Source organism: Cyprinus carpio, chromosome B25, assembly GCF_018340385.1.
Source record: "Cyprinus carpio isolate SPL01 chromosome B25, ASM1834038v1, whole genome shotgun sequence".
NCBI classification, from domain to species: domain Eukaryota; kingdom Metazoa; phylum Chordata; class Actinopteri; order Cypriniformes; family Cyprinidae; genus Cyprinus; species Cyprinus carpio.
Window position 1 is genome coordinate 21,089,524 of NC_056621.1, and position 19,474 is coordinate 21,108,997.

General features: G+C 36.0%; 1 protein-coding gene across 3 annotated transcripts in view; it reads left to right on the forward strand.

The window, feature by feature from the left end:
* LOC109096436 (anoctamin-3-like) overlaps positions 1 to 19,474 on the forward strand; it is a 96,676-nt gene that overhangs the window by 53,160 nt on the left and 24,042 nt on the right. For 2 of the 3 annotated variants that reach the window (XM_042753588.1, XM_042753589.1), the window contains exons 8-13: positions 1,890 to 1,996; positions 9,277 to 9,363; positions 12,784 to 12,839; positions 12,958 to 13,079; positions 17,015 to 17,149; positions 17,324 to 17,420. In XM_042753588.1, coding sequence (XP_042609522.1) covers positions 1,890 to 1,996; positions 9,277 to 9,363; positions 12,784 to 12,839; positions 12,958 to 13,079; positions 17,015 to 17,149; positions 17,324 to 17,420 — 604 coding nt within the window. The remainder of the gene's footprint in view (positions 1 to 1,889; positions 1,997 to 9,276; positions 9,364 to 12,783; positions 12,840 to 12,957; positions 13,080 to 17,014; positions 17,150 to 17,323; positions 17,421 to 19,474) is intronic. The other variant, XM_042753590.1, reaches the window with a different exon arrangement.

A 19,474-nucleotide genomic window follows, 5' to 3' on the forward strand; every position in this document is an offset into this window, starting at 1 on the left:
TGTTGACATCCACTTTACAGATCAGAGATCAGTGGAAATGCATGACCTCACAAAGAACTGTGTCCTGGGGCAGTAGAGTTAGTTTTTGTTAAGTGGGTGCTGTTAGTAGGTTGCAGAGGTTTTGAATGCACAGAAATGTTGGAAGAGGGCAAGTAAGGTTTAACCTGACAAACAACTTGAAACACTGTCTGCTGATATATTTTCCAATGCACTGCAGTGTCAAAGACAACCGAGTGATACAGATAATGTTTTTGTATATATATATTTTTTTTTTCTCATAGTAGCAGAAGAGTGTATCTCATGAAACCTGTCAAAAATGTCATCATTATTTATGCTGTTATGGTAATTATAAATAGTTTGAATTATCTTTTGCATTTTGTTCTACATGGTTTCACATTGTTCACATTTCCTAAATTTCAATGTTATTTTAATCAAATCTGTGCTTAAGTTTTAAGAAGGGATTGAGGTGAGTCCATATGATGATGCTATGGGGAACGCCTTTGTGTGACTGCATTTAAAACACGTATACAGCTACTCCAATCTTGATTAGTGCTGCATAACTCATGATGTGTGACGGCGAAAAACTTACATATTATTCCTGCAACCAGTAATGGGGGTAATGCATTACAAGTTACGCAATGCAACATTTTTAGTAACTTTCCCCAACATTGCCCACAAAAAAGCAAGCTTCTGATAGGCTAAAGCAAGTTGCTTAGGTATGGCAAGAGGACACAGCATCTTGTGAACTTCTCAGGGAACCATTGCTACAGTCATAACCCGAGGTGTTCCCTTTTGAGGGAAATCGCACTGTGTCCAAATGATAACGCTATGAGGAACAAAATTTATGAAAGTGCCCCAATTATATATTTGAAAGATTCATAATTTGGTTTTGGGAGTCCCCAACAACAGGTTCACTTGCATGCAAGGTCAAAAATCACTTTCATTTACTTATAATATGGATTTAAATGTACATTATTTCTCAATGACTCAAATTACATTTACATACAGCTATGTTACACACTGCATGAAAGGTAATTTTCAAAAATCTAAATTGACTAATTTTCAAAAGTAATAAGGGCACTTTAATTTACTTAATTTGTTAACATAAAGTTAAAATTAAAATAAAATTGTTAAAATTACAATTAATTTGTTTTTATTTTTGTTAATTAACAGATTGTATTACAGTAATGACAATTTAATTAGAATCATCTGAAAACAGTGTCACAGTGCAAAATATATTTTATAGGCAAATTCCATAAGGAAAATTGTGATTCTTTTGATTTAGAGGTGAAATATCTTCACCTTGGAATTATAATAATCTATCTGACATTTATTTATTTTTTTTAATTTTTTTTTTTTTATTTTTTTTTTTTTGTCAAAATTGAGTTATTCACATATTCTGTGACAAATGATTTACATTATGTGAGGTTTCTTTTGTAAGCTGTGTACATTTTGGGCCTTTTTTTAGAAGACAAAAATGGTTTGCAGAAGAAACGTCTCTACAAGTCTACGGAATGCAAAAATTTGAAGCTCAATATTTAAAAACTGCTCAGAATGCATATAGAATTATATAATTCCAAGGCGGCAATATGACCTGAGCATGTTCTTGACAGGTTCTGTTAAATTCATTTCATCCAGGAAGGAAGCCCATCTTTAATGTATGAATATGTCTGTATGCTGAGATGGCTATAAGCCACAAAATCTGCTCTGAGCTTTATGTGTTGGGTCAGCTGTGATCCTCTCTAATTTAATATTTACACTGGCATACTAAAGCTATGAGTACTGATCTCTAGGCTGCTCTGGTGTATTTATATTTACTGTATTCAGTTTAATACATGCAACTTACAAAAAAAATGTGTATTAAAACAATGTATTTTGTTTTCTTGAAGTTTTACCATCAACAACAGGGAGACGTTTTTCTCAAACTCGACCAGAAGCAGGATAGTACATCATGTACTACAGCGCACAAAGTATGAGGACGGGAAGTCTAAGATGGGTAAGAAGACAGCTAACCCCAAATATCTTCATCAAATTTTCAGTAATGGTTATTAAGAAGCTTAAAAAGTTGGTTGAATCTAAAAATATCCATGTCACAGGTTACCCCAAAATCAAATGTTTCAGGGTCGTTATTTTAACTAAAATTCAAACTATTAAAACTTTTTTTTTTTTTTTTTTTGCTTAATTGAAATAAAGCTGATGACAAAACACAAACTTAAAAGAAAAGAAAAAAAAAAAAACATTTGAGAAATGTTAATTAAGAACTGAAATAAATAAAATGAAACACAAAAAATACAGAAAATAAAACTGAAATGAAAATAAAATTAAACAATATTGAAAAACACTGTTTAAAAGAACAAAAGCACATAAAAAATCAATAAAACAAACTATTAAAATGAAAAAGAAAACTGATATTTTAAAGCTTATTAAAAATGTTAAGAGTACATAACATAATACTGCTGTTTTCCTGAAATTCACCCATTGTCAATACATTTATGTCAGTAAATATCTAAAGAGATGTGATATAGTTTTATCTGCAACGACCTATAATATCCCTCTGACATTTTTAATTGAATGCCGCCTTTTTCGCTAATCTCTCTGTTAGTGCTCTCATTTTAATATCACACTTATGCCCTTCTTATTTAACTTTCTTGTCTGCCTGCTCTTGTGGTTTTCTGCTAATTAAAACTGGCCTTGCAATTGGGATTTTCATGTTAATAAATTAATACCAGTGACCGCCCACTCACTCAGACCGGATCAGATTGGGAGAAGAACTCTAAATCCCCCATAAATCCCTGCGCTCAGTCGTGCCACTGCAGCTCAGCGCAATGTCCTACTAGTGAACTCAAAACATCTGCAGAAAATGAGACATAGTTTACAAACCTGGCTTTTAAACTGTGAGTTTTTATCAAGTAGCTCTTAGGTAACAGTCAATAATGCATCTTTGGTAGTCGACCTGAGGCTCTCAAGCCTTGTTTGGTTCTTTAAAGGAATGTTCTGGATTAAATAGTAGCTATGTTTGTGGCATAATGTCACAGAAAATAACTAACACTTGTCCCTCAGTGTGTTTTTTTACATAAAATTTGCAATGAAAGTAACCTTTTTCTGTATAAATCCCAATCCAGGCTCATTGGAAATACTGTATGTGACTCTGCCTCTAAGTGCCTCGACATTTCTGCAAAACATTTCGCTGCACTTTTCAGGTGACACGTAAACGAGAAACACAATAAGCACTTTTTTTTTTCTCCATTGCAGATGCAGATTAACCAAACAACTCAGTTTTGTGAAAAAAATAAAATGAAATGAGTAAAAATTAATAAATAAAAAATGTGCCAATGTGTACAAAATGGTTGCAAAATGACATTTTAATTTTTGTAGCACGTTTCACAGCAAGTTTTAAAGTGAAATGTCTAATTCAACTGGAAACTGCAGTGAGATTTATAAATACTGTAGGTACTTTTTGCATTTTTGCAGAAATGTGGGAAAAGTCATGTATTTCCAATTTCAATTTGTGTGTTGTGTGTGTGTGTGTGTGTGTGTGTGTGTGTGTGTGTGTGTGTGTGTGTGTGTGTGTGTGTGTGTGTGTGTGTGTGTGTGTGTGTGTGTGTGTTTGTGTGTGTGTGTGTGTGTGTGTGTGTGTGTGTGATGCCCCATTTTCCTAGAAAATTCTAACAAAATGTTTTTTAAACTTTTTAAAATGTAAACTTTTACATTTAAAAATCATTTTCATGTGACCTGTATTTGTAATTTGTCTGCCACAAAAACAACAACATGCTTTTATATTCATGCAAGGCTCAACGTTTCTGCAACACCAAAATGTCATACGTTGGGAATTTATTTAGGGAGAAGTCAAAGTTAATAGTTAGTTAATTGTGAGAATTGGACCTTAAAATAAAATGTGACTGTATATATATTTTTTGGGTGAACTGTGAAACCAAGCAAAGCTGTTTATTTCAGACTTCTGAAGATTAACAGCAACTGAGAGTTGAAAGCTTATGAATATTTCAACCAAAGATAAACAGTCTGTCATAATTTTCTCACTCACATGTTTTTCCAAATGAGGTCACTCTTTTACACGCATCGTACAAAGAATGGGACTGAAGCTTTTACAAAGAACAAAACCTAAAAAAAAGCTTTAAAAAAGACACAAACCCCCATGAAAATACAAAAAAAAAAAGTGGTTAATTTAACTTGCCTATGCAATTTTTCACATTTCAAAATGATTAAATCAAGAACACTTCTACTCTGCAAAGAGACAAATACACTTTTACACAGTTGGCATAAATAAAATGATATCGCTGCCTGTGTCCATTATAAAAGTGAAATAATATGATTTTTGAACAACGTAGTGAATGATAATAGATTTTTGGAAGAACTATTACTAGTTCCCTATCGAAAGTAACTCTTGTTGCGCCAGCTTTTGATGCTTATGAGAAAACTCCTGTTTACTATGTTACTGAGGCCTGATTTGTTAACTTTTTTGTAGCTGCACAAACCAATGGCGCTCAAGCCCTAATATTTAAGTCAGCCTGGAGCACCATCTCATCAGACTCTTCTCCTTCAGTGATGAGTCCATCTCTTTGCTGACTCTACAATCACGGAGCTGGGCAACCGGGTTTAAGTGATCCCATGCTGGCACAGGTCCCACATGCTCACTCTCCCCGCAGCACTTTGATCCACCAGTGTGTTTACATGTAAGGATCAGTGCCCCTCATTACTTTAAGCAGCTCAATTCTTCTAGGCAGGTCGGAAGTAGAATTCTGTCACCAATGTCACTGAGGTTACTCGCTCCATTTTATTTCCATTTATTATTCAAACTTCTGTACAGGACAACAAAGCTCACATTCTTCTGTCTGAAGTGCTAACATTGCTTGAAAAAAGTGCTCTAGAAACAGTCCCTTTAGTGAACAGCGTGTCAGGTTTCTACAGACACTACTTCCTTGTTCCCTAGAAAGATGATGGGCTCAGACCAATTCTCAATCTCATGCGACAGCCATTCAGAATGTTAACTTTGAAACAGATCCTTGGGCAAATATTCAACGAGGACTGGTTTTCTGTCTGTGGATCAGAACTTTCACATCCAAATAGCCCCCCGTCACAAATCGCACTTTTACAGTGAGTGTCCTGTGACACATGCGGCCCCTCCAATATTGGCTCAAAAATCATGTTCCGTCCCATGCTTGGTGCCTGGGACAGTGTTTTATCAGGGTAACCGATCGCTGTGCCAGAGCTGTGGCCCCCTGGACAACTCCTTACCTATTCCGATCAGGCGTGCAGTTGGGAGTGGCCTTCAAAAGGAAGGTATTCTCAGTGGATGCCTCCAGCTAGGGAGTTGTTGGGCAAGGGCCATACCCCTTCCACACTCAGTCATTCAGGAGAATGAGCGAATCATTCTCTCAAGGCTCGCCGGTCAATAGGCAGAAATGACCTGGTCGTTAATTTTCTAAAGGGGGCTCAGAGATTGAACCTGCCTCACCCTAGAACTGTACCGACATGGGACTTGTCTAGTCTAGTCTAGTCACCTTTATTTTTTTATTATTTTTATTAATTTTTTTTGTGTCAAAGCAGCTTTACAGTATTAAAGGGGTCATATGACGTTGCTAAAAAGAACATTATTTTGCATATTTGGTGTAATGCAATGTGTTTATGTGGTTTAAGGTAAAAAAAACACACATTATTTTTCACATAATGTACATTATTGTTCCTCCTCTATGCCCCGCCTTTCTGAAATGTGTTGATTTTTACGAAGCTCATCATTCTGAAAAGCGAGCGTGTGCTCTGATTGGCCAGCTATCCAGTGCGTTGTGATTGGCCAAATGCCTCAAGCCCATGACGGAAATGTTATGCTGCATACTGTGATGCCGAGTCCCCAACGAGACAAAACAAGTAAAAACCCATTATAAACGAGGCATTTGCTGCATCCAGTGGGGACATAATTACTGATTATAATGACTTATAATGTCTTTTTACGTGTTGCGTATTGTGCTGCGTAAACAAAAAACCATGTCTGCATTTGTGATCGGAGAAATGACAAACAACAAGCACTACTCCACACTGCTCAAAACTAGTGTTTGAATCGTCAGTGGCAAATTCTTTAAATATGAAAACTTACTTACAGGTTGTGAGTCAGAAGTGCCATACTGTCCTTGCAAAGTTGTTATTGCCCCACTTTATAGAAACAGACACCGGAATTGTAGGCTACTCTCTCAGGAAACAGCCCTCATCCTCCATAAAATGCGCTGCACACATCTGAATATTTGGGTTGAACAGTGTTGTAAATACAACTTAACCACTGATTTCTAGTTGTGTCCACTTTTGGAAGGCCAAACAAAGTAGTTTCGCTTTTACAATGAAACACACAGCGTCTCCACGACATGGCGGCAGCAATAATACTACATCAAGAACCAAAGTCACGCCTTCTTTCTTTGCTTTAACATGTGGGCGGCATTATGCAAATCTTCATAATCTTCATAAAATTGTGACGTAGACATGTGGGGGCCAGTTAGAATGAGCCGTTTTAGGAGACCGTAGTTGACTCTTAACTTTTATAAATAAAATCTCTTTGGATTTGAGTCTTTAGTCTTATAACACTCCAAATTCAATTCAATTCAATTCAAGTTTATTTGTATAGCGCTTTTTACGATACAAATCATTACAAAGCAACTTTACAGAAAATTAAGTTTCTACAATATTTAGTAGTAGCTTATCAGTGGTGACTGTCAGTTCATGTGCATATAGCAGAAATGTTCAGAAAAATCAATAAAAAGACGTAAACAAACAGACGATTAACACTATTAACAGCAATTATGCAATCAAACTTATAGCAAAATGTGGTAGTTCTGTATGTTGTCTCTGGGTTAGCATCATCTGAGGTCCTCTGAGGGGTTGGCATCATCTCTTCTCAGGTGTTCTGGATCCAGACTGGAGCTTGTGTAAATCCCGTGGCAAAGCAGAGAAACAAATAGAGACATAATTAGCGTAGCTGCTGTTCCAGGCAAGTAAAATTAATTAGTTTAACCCAAGCTAAAGAATAATAATGCACATTTGATCAGATATAACTGCAGTCCAAAATTATGAGATGCATTATTTGAATGCTTGGCCAAAGAGGTGTGTTTTTAATCTAGATTTAAACCGAGAGAGTGTGTCTGAACCCCGAACATTATCAGGAAGGCTATTCCAGAGTTTGGGAGCCAAATGCGAAAAAGCTCTACCTCCTTTAGTGGACTTTGCTATCCTAGGTACTATCAAAAGTACAGCGTTTTGTGACCTTAGGGAGCGTGATGGATTGTAGCGTGGTAGAAGACTAGTTAGGTATGCAGGAGCTAAGCGATTAAGGGCCTTATAAGTAAGTAATAATATTTTGTAACTGATACGGAACTTAATAGGTAGCCAGTGCAGAGACTGTAGTATTGGGGTAATATGATCATATTTTGTTGACCTGGTAAGGACTCTAGCCACTGCATTTTGGACTACCTGTAGCTTGTTTATTGAGGATGCAGGACAACCACCTAGCAGTGCATTACAATAGTCCAGTCTAGAGGTCATGAATGCATGAACTAGCTTTTCTGCATCAGGAACAGGTAACATGTTTCGTAGCTTGGCAATGTTTCTAAGATGGAAGAATGCTGTTTTTGTAACATGGGAAATATGATTTTCAAAAGACAAGTTACTGTCTAATATAACACCCAGATTATTAGACACAAAGAGAAATGGGAAATTAAAATCACATCATATGACCCCTTTAAATAGGAAAATAGTGTGTCGATGCAAAAGTACAATAGTAAACACTTAATTTTCAGTTAAATAGTATTCAAATAGCACTCAAAACCGCTCTGCTCTCGGCATCAGTCAAATGTGTAGGTCAGCACTTCCTGTCCTGAGTTTGGGCCTAACAACTGTAAAGTCCTTCTACAACCGCGAAGCGGTTACGTACATAAGGTTCTCTCAACTCTGTTCAGAGCTCAGGTTATTTCCCTGTTAGCTCTTCCTTGCTGTTCGGACACTCATAGTGTACATTGAGTGCTCTGGGTTGCTGAGACAATCAGAACAGCCCTTTGTGTGCTTTGGAGGCAGCTCTAAGAGGCTGCCAGTCACAAAACAGAGTCTATTTCGCTGGATAGTAGATGCTATAGCCCTGGCTTATGCCACAGTTGGCTTGCAATCCCCTACATGTAAGAGGGCCCATTCTACCAGAGGAATGGCCTCCTCCTGGGCGTGGTCCAGTGGGATTTCTATTGGGGAGATTTGTGCCACTGGGTGGTTGTCACCATCTACCTTCACTAGATTTTATAACTTGGATGTCACCGTTATGCAGGCACCTTGAGTGGAAGGGCTATCTTAAGTAGACATCAGATTATTGACTCTGGTCTCTTCTATAGCTCAGGCTTATGGATCCCTTTGGCAAGTGCTCCTGAGTTGGGCTTGTGAAACAAGCTAAGTTCTGCTTCTTCTCAAAGCACGGCACTACTGGATGTGTTCCCCATAAGTGTCAAAAGCTGAGTCAACAAGAGTTATCTTTCAGCAGAGAACGCTCCGGTTACTAACGTAACCTTGATTACATTGAGATAAGGGAACAAGCTTTACGTGACATGACGATGTGCTTTAAATCAACTTGGCTGCTGAACTGGCTCAGGTTGAGTACCATTTTGTAATTTGTAAACAGACATTTGTTCATCCATTCCATAGTAAATAAACCTATACCATAATTTGTTTAAATACATTTCATACTATGTATACTTCAAATACATTAACATATTTATTGACATATCAGTTAAAACTTATCGATATAACATCGATATATGATGAAACTTTATTTGGAGTATTCATTTTTTGCACAATTCTTAATATTTTGCCAAAAATTTGTTTTAATATCACTATTAATACAGATTGTATGTTTTCTGTATAATACCAGAGCTTAAATGCAATAAATTTAAAGCACAAACGTAGTTGTTTCTATTTAGCAGAAGTATACCAGTACCAAAAGTACAACTGCAGGGTATTTTTATTAAGCACATAAATATGTAAATGTATCTTTAGTATACTTAGCACAAAATAAATATTTTTCAAATACATTTTTTTTCTTCACTAGGGTTTATTATCAGTATTCCAGTCCTTTACCACACACCCATTAAGCCTTGAAACTCATTAGGACCAGCACTAATCGCATTATAAACATCACAGAAATGAAACGGGCCCCGCCTGTCAGTGTCCCTCACGGTCCCATGTGTGAGCTTGTATTTGCATGCCTCTGCTGGTCACACGGTCTCCGTCTCTCTGCAGCTCCTCCATTGTGTTGTCTGTTTCTGCTTAATTATTATGAGCATCAAGAGCGGCTCCTCATGGGCCAGTCGGGGAGTTCATGGGAAGGTGCGTACAGTGCTGTACACTCTCTGTTGTATGGGCACACAGGGTCACCCAAATATCAGCACACCTCTCAAAGTAGCATCAGCAGGACAGAGTGTGCTTTTCTAACTCTGTTTCGGGTTGAATCTCACAAATTTGAAATGTACAGGTTTTATTTATTTATTTATTTTTTTGCACCACTATGCAAATGAATTTAAAATACATTTTCTATCTGGTAAATTTATATAATTTAGTATGCAATTTATGAAAAACTTAATTTGCTGCATAATATTTTTTGTAGAAACATTGATTTTATGGATTATTGATTAATTTTCAATACAATGTATATAGAAATGTTTGTCCTTTCTGAATAAAGATTTATTAATAAATATTAAAACAACTATATATGTACTTTTTGGTCCATCAAGATTTAAACACATCCCGCACATTCTTAATACCACAATGCATCTGGATGCTTGTTTGTTTGTTTAAATATCTCCTAAGCCTAAAATAAATTAAATAAATACATTTACATTAATTATTTGTATGCAGTTTTATGCAGTTTCAAAGCTTTTATACAGACAGACAAAACTAGAAAGAATGCTGCAATTGACTTCTTTCTTTCTTTCTTTCTTTCTTTCTTTCTTTCTTTCTTTCTTTCTTTCTTTTAAATATCTGAATAAGACCAAGAAGTGCTTTGGGCTGTTTTGTGAGATTCAACTTTTGTGAGTGTTGTAAATGTTTTAATAATGACATACAGTATAAAAACAGAAATAGGCAATGCTCAATATTACATTGATATTACATCAAGATTTTTTCTTCTGTTTTCATATGAATGTTTTTTGCATTGTAACCAAAATGGGAAATTAACACCTGCAACCTACCAAAGAGGATATTTTGCCATATACTGTATGCCAGCCACTGTAGTCCCTAAGACTGGCCTTTGACAAAAAAACTATTGCTTAGCATCTTATTTGATTATATCTTGAACAGAATAAGATATATTGAAGAAGAGACATTTCTGATTGGCTTTGATTTTGCTTGGTTAAAGGAATAGTTCACCTGAAAATGAAGATTTGTTGAAAATGTACTCACCCTCAGGCCACCCAAGATTTAGATGGGTTTGTTTCTTCATCAGATTTGGAGAAATTCAGCGTCACATCACTCAATAGGAGCACCAATGGATGCTCTGCAGTGAATGGGTGCCGTCAGAATGAGAGTCCAAACAGCTGATAAAAACACCACAATAATCCAGAAGTAATCCACACCACTACAGTCCATCAGTTAATGTCTTGTGACGACAAAAGAAACAAATCCATCACTGAGACATTTTAACTTTAACTTGTTAGCCAGCACCCCCCCCCCCCATTATGGGACTCACAGCTGAAAGTGCCCTACCTAACTTAAAATTGTCACGGTTCCTTACTTCAGTGTGTTACACACATAATTTTGGTGTCTTTGGAAAGAAGACCCTGTTCTTTTTTTGAGTTGATAATGCTCAAAAATATTAAAAGTTATAGACACTGAAGTGCCTTGAAAAAGTTTTTACCACACTGATTTTTTTTTATTTAATATTTGATATAAAGATTAGTTTGTCAAGATTAAATTTGTCCCGTTTAATTTAATCTATTCGTAAATATTGACAACTGCAAAGAGGGGGAGTTAAGGACGCTGGCGTCGGGGTGCAGGTTAACAGGTTAAAGCAGTTCATTGGTGAGCAAGTGATATAATGCTGCTGCTGCATTTCTCCAAATCTGTTCCCTTGATAAAACAAACTCCTCTACTATAAACTCAAATTGTCTTAGATGACCTGAGGGTGAGTAAAGTATCATTCTGAACTATTCTTTTAGTGGACTAGTGATTTAAGTGACAAATATATTTGTATAACAAATATGTAAGTGTTAATGGATTTAAGTGACAAATATATTTTATAATTCCATACTGATGACTAAAGACAACAATTCATGAACTATTTTCTTTTGAACTATTGTCTCTATCAACAATCTAAAATCTCAGTGTTCTCCACTGTTACAGAAGCTACAGAAATACTGGAGTGGTATTGTTACCTTTTTATTGCTGTTTTATTGTCCGCTTGGGACTAACTTGGTATTTTGCATATTCCTCATAAAAATACCTTTAGCTAAAGAAATATATCATGACAATTTTGAACCATTTTCCATCAGTTTCCTCCTGCAGCTATTCGATAGAGGCTTAATCCAATTGCTGAAGCTCACACTAGCCAGGCGCTCACTTGTACCCACATATTGAAAAGGCAAGCTCTGCCACTATTTACAGGATTGTGCCTGCACTCAATTCCATTTTATTGAAAATGATTTGTGTTCTCAGTCATTCTTTTTTTCCCCGAGCATCTCTCTTTGCTGTACTTTCGTCTCTGCCGTCAGCAGGCCAATTTCACTTCTGCTGTTATCTGTCTGTAAATGAGTCTCCTGCCAGAAGATAAACATGCAGGGCGATGGATGTCATGTTAGCCGCAAGTTAATCAAGCAGTAAAATCACAAAATTAATGCAGTCAGATGCACCCCGCTATAGTTAATTGAAAAGCAGTGTGATTTTATTTCTTAACATATATTAACTGTTCCAAAACATGAATACTGTCATAACATTTTGCAACATTTTATTATTATTTTTTTTATTATTATTATTGTGCTGCATTTCCAATACTTCATATATCAGAATATATGAACTGTGTAAACTATGCATATATAACACTGTACATCTAGTGGAAAGGATACCCTCTGCAGCATAGGTATATATATGGGCAATAGAAAGTTAACTGAGGTCCTTCCTAAAAATATGTGTGCTTTATTTATATTCAAAACATAAGTAACTTGGCTGGTTCACTAGTCGCTCTGGTTGGTGGGCAAAATTAATTTCCCAACCTCAGACTAACTAACCCATCTGGAATCAAAATGTGTGTTGCGTACCGTTTTAAAAGTTGAAACATGCCATGATGTATCTTTATGGATTTTGTTGTGTATTTTTGTGTTGCAGTTTTTCATTATTGTCTGTTATTCGTCCCAATTGTGGTGTCTGTGATGTTGGTCAATGTTTAATGGGAAATTATTTGTTGTGTTTATGAAAGTTTCTTTTGTGTGTGTGTGTGTGTGTGTGTGTGTGTGTGTGTGTGTGTGTGTGTGTGTGTGTGTGTGTGTGTGTGTGTGTGTGTGTGTGTGTGTGTGTTAAGTGTGTGTGTGTGTGTGTTTGTGTGTCTGTGTGTGTGTGTGTGTGTGTGTGTGTGTGTGTGTGTGTGTGTGTGTGTTTCTCTAGATTAATCATCAAATCCTTTAATAGTTTTCTGGGGATGCAGAATCATCAGACAGTCAGACATCACAACTGTCTTTGTCATTCTGAGCACTGAGATGGCAAAGAGATGCCAAGATTGAAAAAAAAATTGAAAAAAATCTGTTTCTATCTATTTTGCAGGTATTAATCGGTTACTTGGCAACAGCACGTATGAGGCAGCGTTTCCTCCACATGAGGTAAAATAAGTGAAATTTATTACCAGTCACAAAGTTGTTTTTATTTTTTTACCTCGATATTTTGTTACTGATGAAGTGTCTGTGTGCAATATGGTAAACTTTGCTTTTGTATTTCTAGGGAAGTTATAAAAGCAGACATCCGATTAAAACCCATGGGGCTCAAAACCACAGACACCTTCTGTACGAGAGATGGGCACGCTGGGGGATCTGGTACAAATACCAGCCTCTAGACCTCATACGGTAAGAAACACACACACAGCAGTTAAAAAACACACTGTATATATAATATAGAAGTATCTGGACACTTTTGGACACATCTATTCATATTCATCAGTAATATCTATTTGGCAACAGAGAAATTACCCTTGAAAAATATTATTTAACATGATTATTGTGTTTGCTGAGAAAAGCATTGAAAAAGATTACACAAGTAACTTTAGAAAGAAATACGTGATTCAATATTGCATGAATATTGATAATAAATGGGTATTACTGTTTTTAAATCAATATTGAAATATTAAACTATAACTGCCAGTAGGCACAAAACACAACTGTGTTGATCTGAGCCAGATATTTACTATGCATATGATTTTTTATTAATTTTGAAAACATAATTAAGTGCCTTGTGTTTAAAGCCTAAGAGCCTAGTCTTCACAAAAGCTTTCAGTCTGTTTGTTTGAAGCTTTCTCAAAAGTCTTTGTTTCTGAAAAGCTCTTGTTGACTAGAAAGGCAGTCAAATCCTGAAAGGAAATATTTGCTGTGTGAGAACAGCTTTAACTCATTCATATGTGCAGGACTGTATTGGTGTGGCTGACCATGGCTTTCTAGTGTAAATCTCAGCTGTAGTCAAATAGAGCGAGAGAAAATGCAGTCTCAGGCTCATAACAAATGTATATTGAAGCTGAATTAGATCACTCAGCTCTTAAAGTGGAGACAGAAAAAAATAATTGCGATGGTGATCTGCAGACTGAGCATCTCTCTGCTGGTAGCTGCTCATCAGTTTGAGAGTAAGGTCACTCTCCATTTTCAGAATGATGTAACTGTCCTGACCTGGTATGTTATAAGTGTTATAAGTTGTTCCTGTTTTCTTAGATTGGATAAGACAATCTATTTTGCCCACACGGACAAGTTGACATCAGCAGAAAAGAAATCCAAAGTTCTGTCATGAAGAACTGATGGCGCAGTCTGATAGGTCTAACTCAATCTGAATTAATTACATCATAATGGCACACCTGATTCGTTCTTTTTGTATTAGCAGCCAATGAGCTCGCTGCTCAACACTCAAATACTTGGGCAGTGCTTGCTGTAGCAGTTGCAGTGCGCTTCAGAAACCCTCCTCCATCCCCAGCTCCACCTGTATAGATCTGCTACAGTGTATTAACCCTCTGGAGTCGATTCACGTGTATACACGTGTTGAGGCATCTTCTCCTGATAACCCCGAAAATAACTTAAATTACACTTTCAGATTTGATCGTACAAATAAGAGCAATACATCAATCGAATCTGTAAAGGGTCTACTTTTATTTGTATACACACATAATAACAACAAAACTTTGTGCATTTGTAAAATAAAGAAAACAAACAGGGTGTGCTGTCTGCCGCCTTGGTCTGCGGTGATCTTGATTTAGAAACACGTCATTAAAATGAACTGTAACTCAACAAAAACTCAACGCAGAGAGATATATCTATAGAAAGCTTGAAATGTCTACTTTTAAACTAAGCAAGCGCTACCAAAAACAAATATTCTGTGATAAAGTAATCCATATGAAAACAACGCAATGTCCGTCTTTCACGTCTCCCTTCATTATATCTAATGCGACCACGCCCACGCGCTGAACGTGCTATTGACATTAAAATGTTCCACGTGAAGCTTGTGGCGTGTAAACGCCCATACAGAAAACAAAGCAGTGAGACAGTCCTTTAGGTTTTTTTTATTTATTTTATTTTACTGTTTGCTTCGCGCTGAGAGGAATAAGGCATAATTCACCCCAAGAAGTTGCGCTGAGGATTACCTCAGGATTTGAGTTTTGGATTTCCTCAGAAAAAAGAATGAAGCGCTTTATCCAGCAGAGATCATAAACATAAGTAAGTCTATATATATATATATATATATATATATATATATACTTGTATTAGTTTTCACATAACATGTACATATTTTACTAGTTCCTGACTAAATGTATAATCAAGTGAAACATTATGAAGTTTCATTCACATCATCTAAATGTTCTACTGTGCTACTAGTATCAGTGACCATCACAATAATGTTAATAATGCAGTTTATCATTTAGTTTATTTGAGAGCACATAAATAAAATACACTTTGGAAATGCTAGTTATGTGATGTTCATTTATATATTTCAACATTACACAATACCAGTCAATACCAGTTTGCCAAAGCAGTAATATTGTGAAATATTTTTAATATTTTCTTTCTATTTGAATATATTTTAAAATTTAATTTATTCCTGTGATCAAAGCTAAATTTTCAGCATCATTACTCCAGTCTTACTCCAAGTATAACAATATACACTATACCATTTAAAAGCTTGGAGTCAGTATATATAGAAATTAAAACTTTTATTTAGCACACAAGTGATGATAAATAAAAACAATTAATACGAAAAATGTTACAAACAATGCTGTTCTTTCAATTTATAAAAAAAAAAACTGAAAAAAAAAATTCTCAGCTCTTTTCAACATTAATAATAATAATAATAACATTTTTTTTTTTTTTTTTTTGAGTAGAAAGTCAGAATATTAGAAGGATTTCTGAAGCATTGTGTGACTGGAGTAATGATGCTAAAAATTCAGCTTTGAAAGTCAGTTTTGATTGTTCCTAATAAACTGTTTAACTGCACTTGCAAGTGAAACTCAAGTTATTTTGTGGGATAATTAAATATATTCTAAATAAACTACAAACATAAAAATATATACATTTATTTTGTCCTCACATTCTTTCTTGTAACTCTTCCCTCTCAGTCACATTCCTGACTGAAAGGCTCATTATCCAGCTCATTATGTGGGTCTTTGTCTTCTCAGGTGTGAATCACACTAATATTCATGATAGTTGACGCCTACTCGCATATGCCCTTTACAAACAAAAAGTCTTAAAAAATTTAAATCAATCTATTGTTTTCTGTGAGTGAGTAAACAAGATGATTTTCACATCATTTTGAAGCAAAAATTCTAGGCTTCATGCTCCATGTTTGACAGTCTTGTGAACAAATGTTCTGTATGTGTTTTATGACCTTATTCAAATGACTTCAAAATTGTCGTTTTTCACTAACCACGCATAAACAGTTTTCTCAAAAACACAATCATGTACATACATGCTATTTACATATTATTGTAGCCCAGTTTGTACTGAATATAGTGTTTTCAGACTTTAGCCATGTCACAAAAGTCAGGGGATGTCAAAACTTCTCCAGGCCCCCAAAACCCCTTTAGACCTCAGAGGGTTAAGTACGAAGCTTCGTGTCGGGGTCCTGATCACCCTGTCGGGGTTTATTCTGCGAGAACAACTGGCTGGATTTACATTATTCCGCTTATTACATGGCTACATATATACTGTATAGTGGTTATTTCATATATGTTATATGTGCAGTAACAGTATTTCTTACATATTCAGTGTTATTTATTTATTTATTTATTTATTTATTTATTTATTTATATGTAGCATATACAAATTAAATTAGTTAAGTTTTTGGTAGTCTTAAAAACACATATTGATTTTTATTAAATAAATAAATAAAACAGTCTGGATACTTATTTAGCATAATGAAAAATCTAATTTATTTAATTTTTGTAGTCTTTGTAGTCTTAAAAACACATGCTTGTTTCTACTAAATAATTATATAATCTAGACACTGTTAACATTGGACAGTAGTATATAAAAACTTAACTAATTTACAGTGGTAGCCAAAATTGTTAGAACACCTGACAGATCTGAAAATATTGACCTTTTTTGCATCCAAAACATGATTTCAGTAGTTTTTTTTTATGGGTATTGTTATAGCCAATTCAACAAAAACGACTAAAACCTCTTAAATATACCAAGTGTTATAACAATTTTGGCACCACTGTATAAATTACAGTAATGTTAATCAACATTAATAAATGTTATAAATATGAACGGAGCCCTAATGAATGTTGTTTCTTGCTGATGTTTCATAGGCGGTACTTTGGGGAGAAGATTGGGCTGTATTTTGCCTGGTTGGGCTGGTATACAGGCATGCTGATCCCTGCTGCTTTTGTCGGCCTCTTCGTCTTCCTCTATGGGCTTTTCACCATGGACTCCAGCCAAGTAAGGTCAGTCCCAGCAGGTATGTTTAGTTATTTCAGAATAACCCCCAGTATGCCTGGACCAGGTCCCAGTAGTCCATATGTCAAAGTTTTCCTGTAGTGATGCCATTTTCATTCACAAGTGTTCATTGTTTCCCTAATAAAGCACTGATTCAGATTTGTTTTTCTGTTGTGTTTCAGTAAAGAGATATGTGAGGCCAACACCACTGTCATGTGCCCCATGTGTGAAGGCAACTGCAGCTCTTGGACGCTGAGTGACAGCTGTGTCTATGCAAAGGTACTGTACATCCACCTTCTACTGGCATAAACAACATAAGACTCCTTAGACAATTTTAGAAGATCAGTAAAGCTGACAGATTTATTATGATTTGGATTATTATAAGCCAGTCACTCAAATGGTCCTCGTCAAACACAGTGTCCCACCTCAATTTTTGTTCCTGATAATGTCATTGATTCAGTTTACCTGAGCCAGTTTGCTTCTTGGCATCGGTCCTTGTAATAAGATCATAATTCGGAAATGTGGGAACATGAAAAGTCAAGAAAACCAAGACAAACTACATGAAGGTCAAGAAAACAATACATCTTCGTTGTGTGTCAATAAATAAAGACTATTTTCCTGTAGACATTTTAATCCAACTACAATTTGTTTTGCGGAAAAGCTGTTTCTATTCGATGTTTTAGTCTAAAGACATGGTTTACAGAGCAGCTTTGATTACAGAATGACTGTTTTTTTATTCTAGACTCATTAGGAAAGAATGTTTTGTCTGAAGTCAAAGATATTCATATGTTTTAAATTAGTGTTTGGTCCTGGATTTTCAACATGCAAACCAAAGACAGATTCCCCAAGCTGTGCAGCCAGTACTAAGGACTAAAAGATGGTTTTGTGTCATGGGAACATGGTGGTGACATGCCTGAGAAAGGCTAATATTTGAATAAAACATACATAATTGGTTCCTGGCCAAAAGAGTTTTATTGCTTGAAGATTCCTCTTTCATAGCTCAGAAGACAATGTTGTCACAGTTCTTTCTTGGCAAACCACTACTGGCATCAGCCTGGATGCTACTGTCCTTACACCTTTCACCAATTCGTTCCCACTGGTCCCAACCCACATCCAGAGAAACAACTGTGTCACATGTTGGGAAAATCTTTACTTTACTTAAATCTTTACTTTAATACCTGCCTGCTGCTCTTCTGCTTTCGAAAACATCTGTTACGGTTCTCCAAACTCACTTCAAAATTCACTCAACAGGAGTTCTGCTGAAAAAATCCCTATTCAAGTCTTGCCATTCCGCCCTTATCCAAAAGGATTAAATGTCAAATACTCTTTCCACGCAGGTTAAATAAACAATTATATGTGCTGTACATAAAACCTCCTGCCAAGCCCTCAGATGCTCCTCACGACTTACAGCACAGATTTCCTCTGCCAAAATCTCCACCTCCTCAATAAACAAAGCTCCCAATGGGAAGTCAGAGCAATGGATCAGTTTGGCTTTCTACTCTAAAGGTATATCACAGTGGAGAGTCATTTGACACATGCCAATTAAGTTCTCTGCATCCTACTACTGGAGTTTGGTGACCACCAACTCTTTCTTTTGTCTCATCACCTGCTTCTTGAATGATATTTGTTCAGCATCCCACCTCCTCCCTATCTCCACCTTTAGACCCACATTTATAACGCTATAGTCCTATATAGTCTTTAACTAATGGGGGATATCTAAAAGCTCAATATCAATTGAGCATCCAGTCATGGAAAGTACACTATCTGATAACCCTTTTTGCCAAAGCTGTTTATGTTTATCTCAAGAGAACTTGGGAAACTGTATTGCAAACTCCTTGCACTGAACTCTGGGGTTTCTACCTGAGGCCTCTAATTTCGTACTTGCATGCATTGCTTACTTATTTACTGTGTCACTGTGTAATTGCACTTTGTTGTCAGGCACACCATACATTCTATGAAGTCTTGTTAGTGCAACTGTTTGGGCTTTTCCGAATTATATATCTGGCAAAATTTGTCTTTTGGCTCAAGGCTTATGTGAGTAGGTGGTCTTTCTGTTTTTATGCTTTCTGTTGCTCTTGTTAGCACAAAATGGCAATTCTAATGAAATTGCATACATTGGCCACTTCACTGCTGCAAATTGATATCAGAATGAATACCCCTTAAGGCCTAAAGGGTTGGATATTCTCATGGTGAAGGTCTTTTTCATTCTTTGCTTGGGGTAAAAGTAAGTTTGAAATACATGAGCAGTGTATACTGTTAGAGAACATCCTGATACTGCCCACGCTGCTGGGAGCACGTTTAGATGAATGTGTAATTATGTGCTGCACACTTTC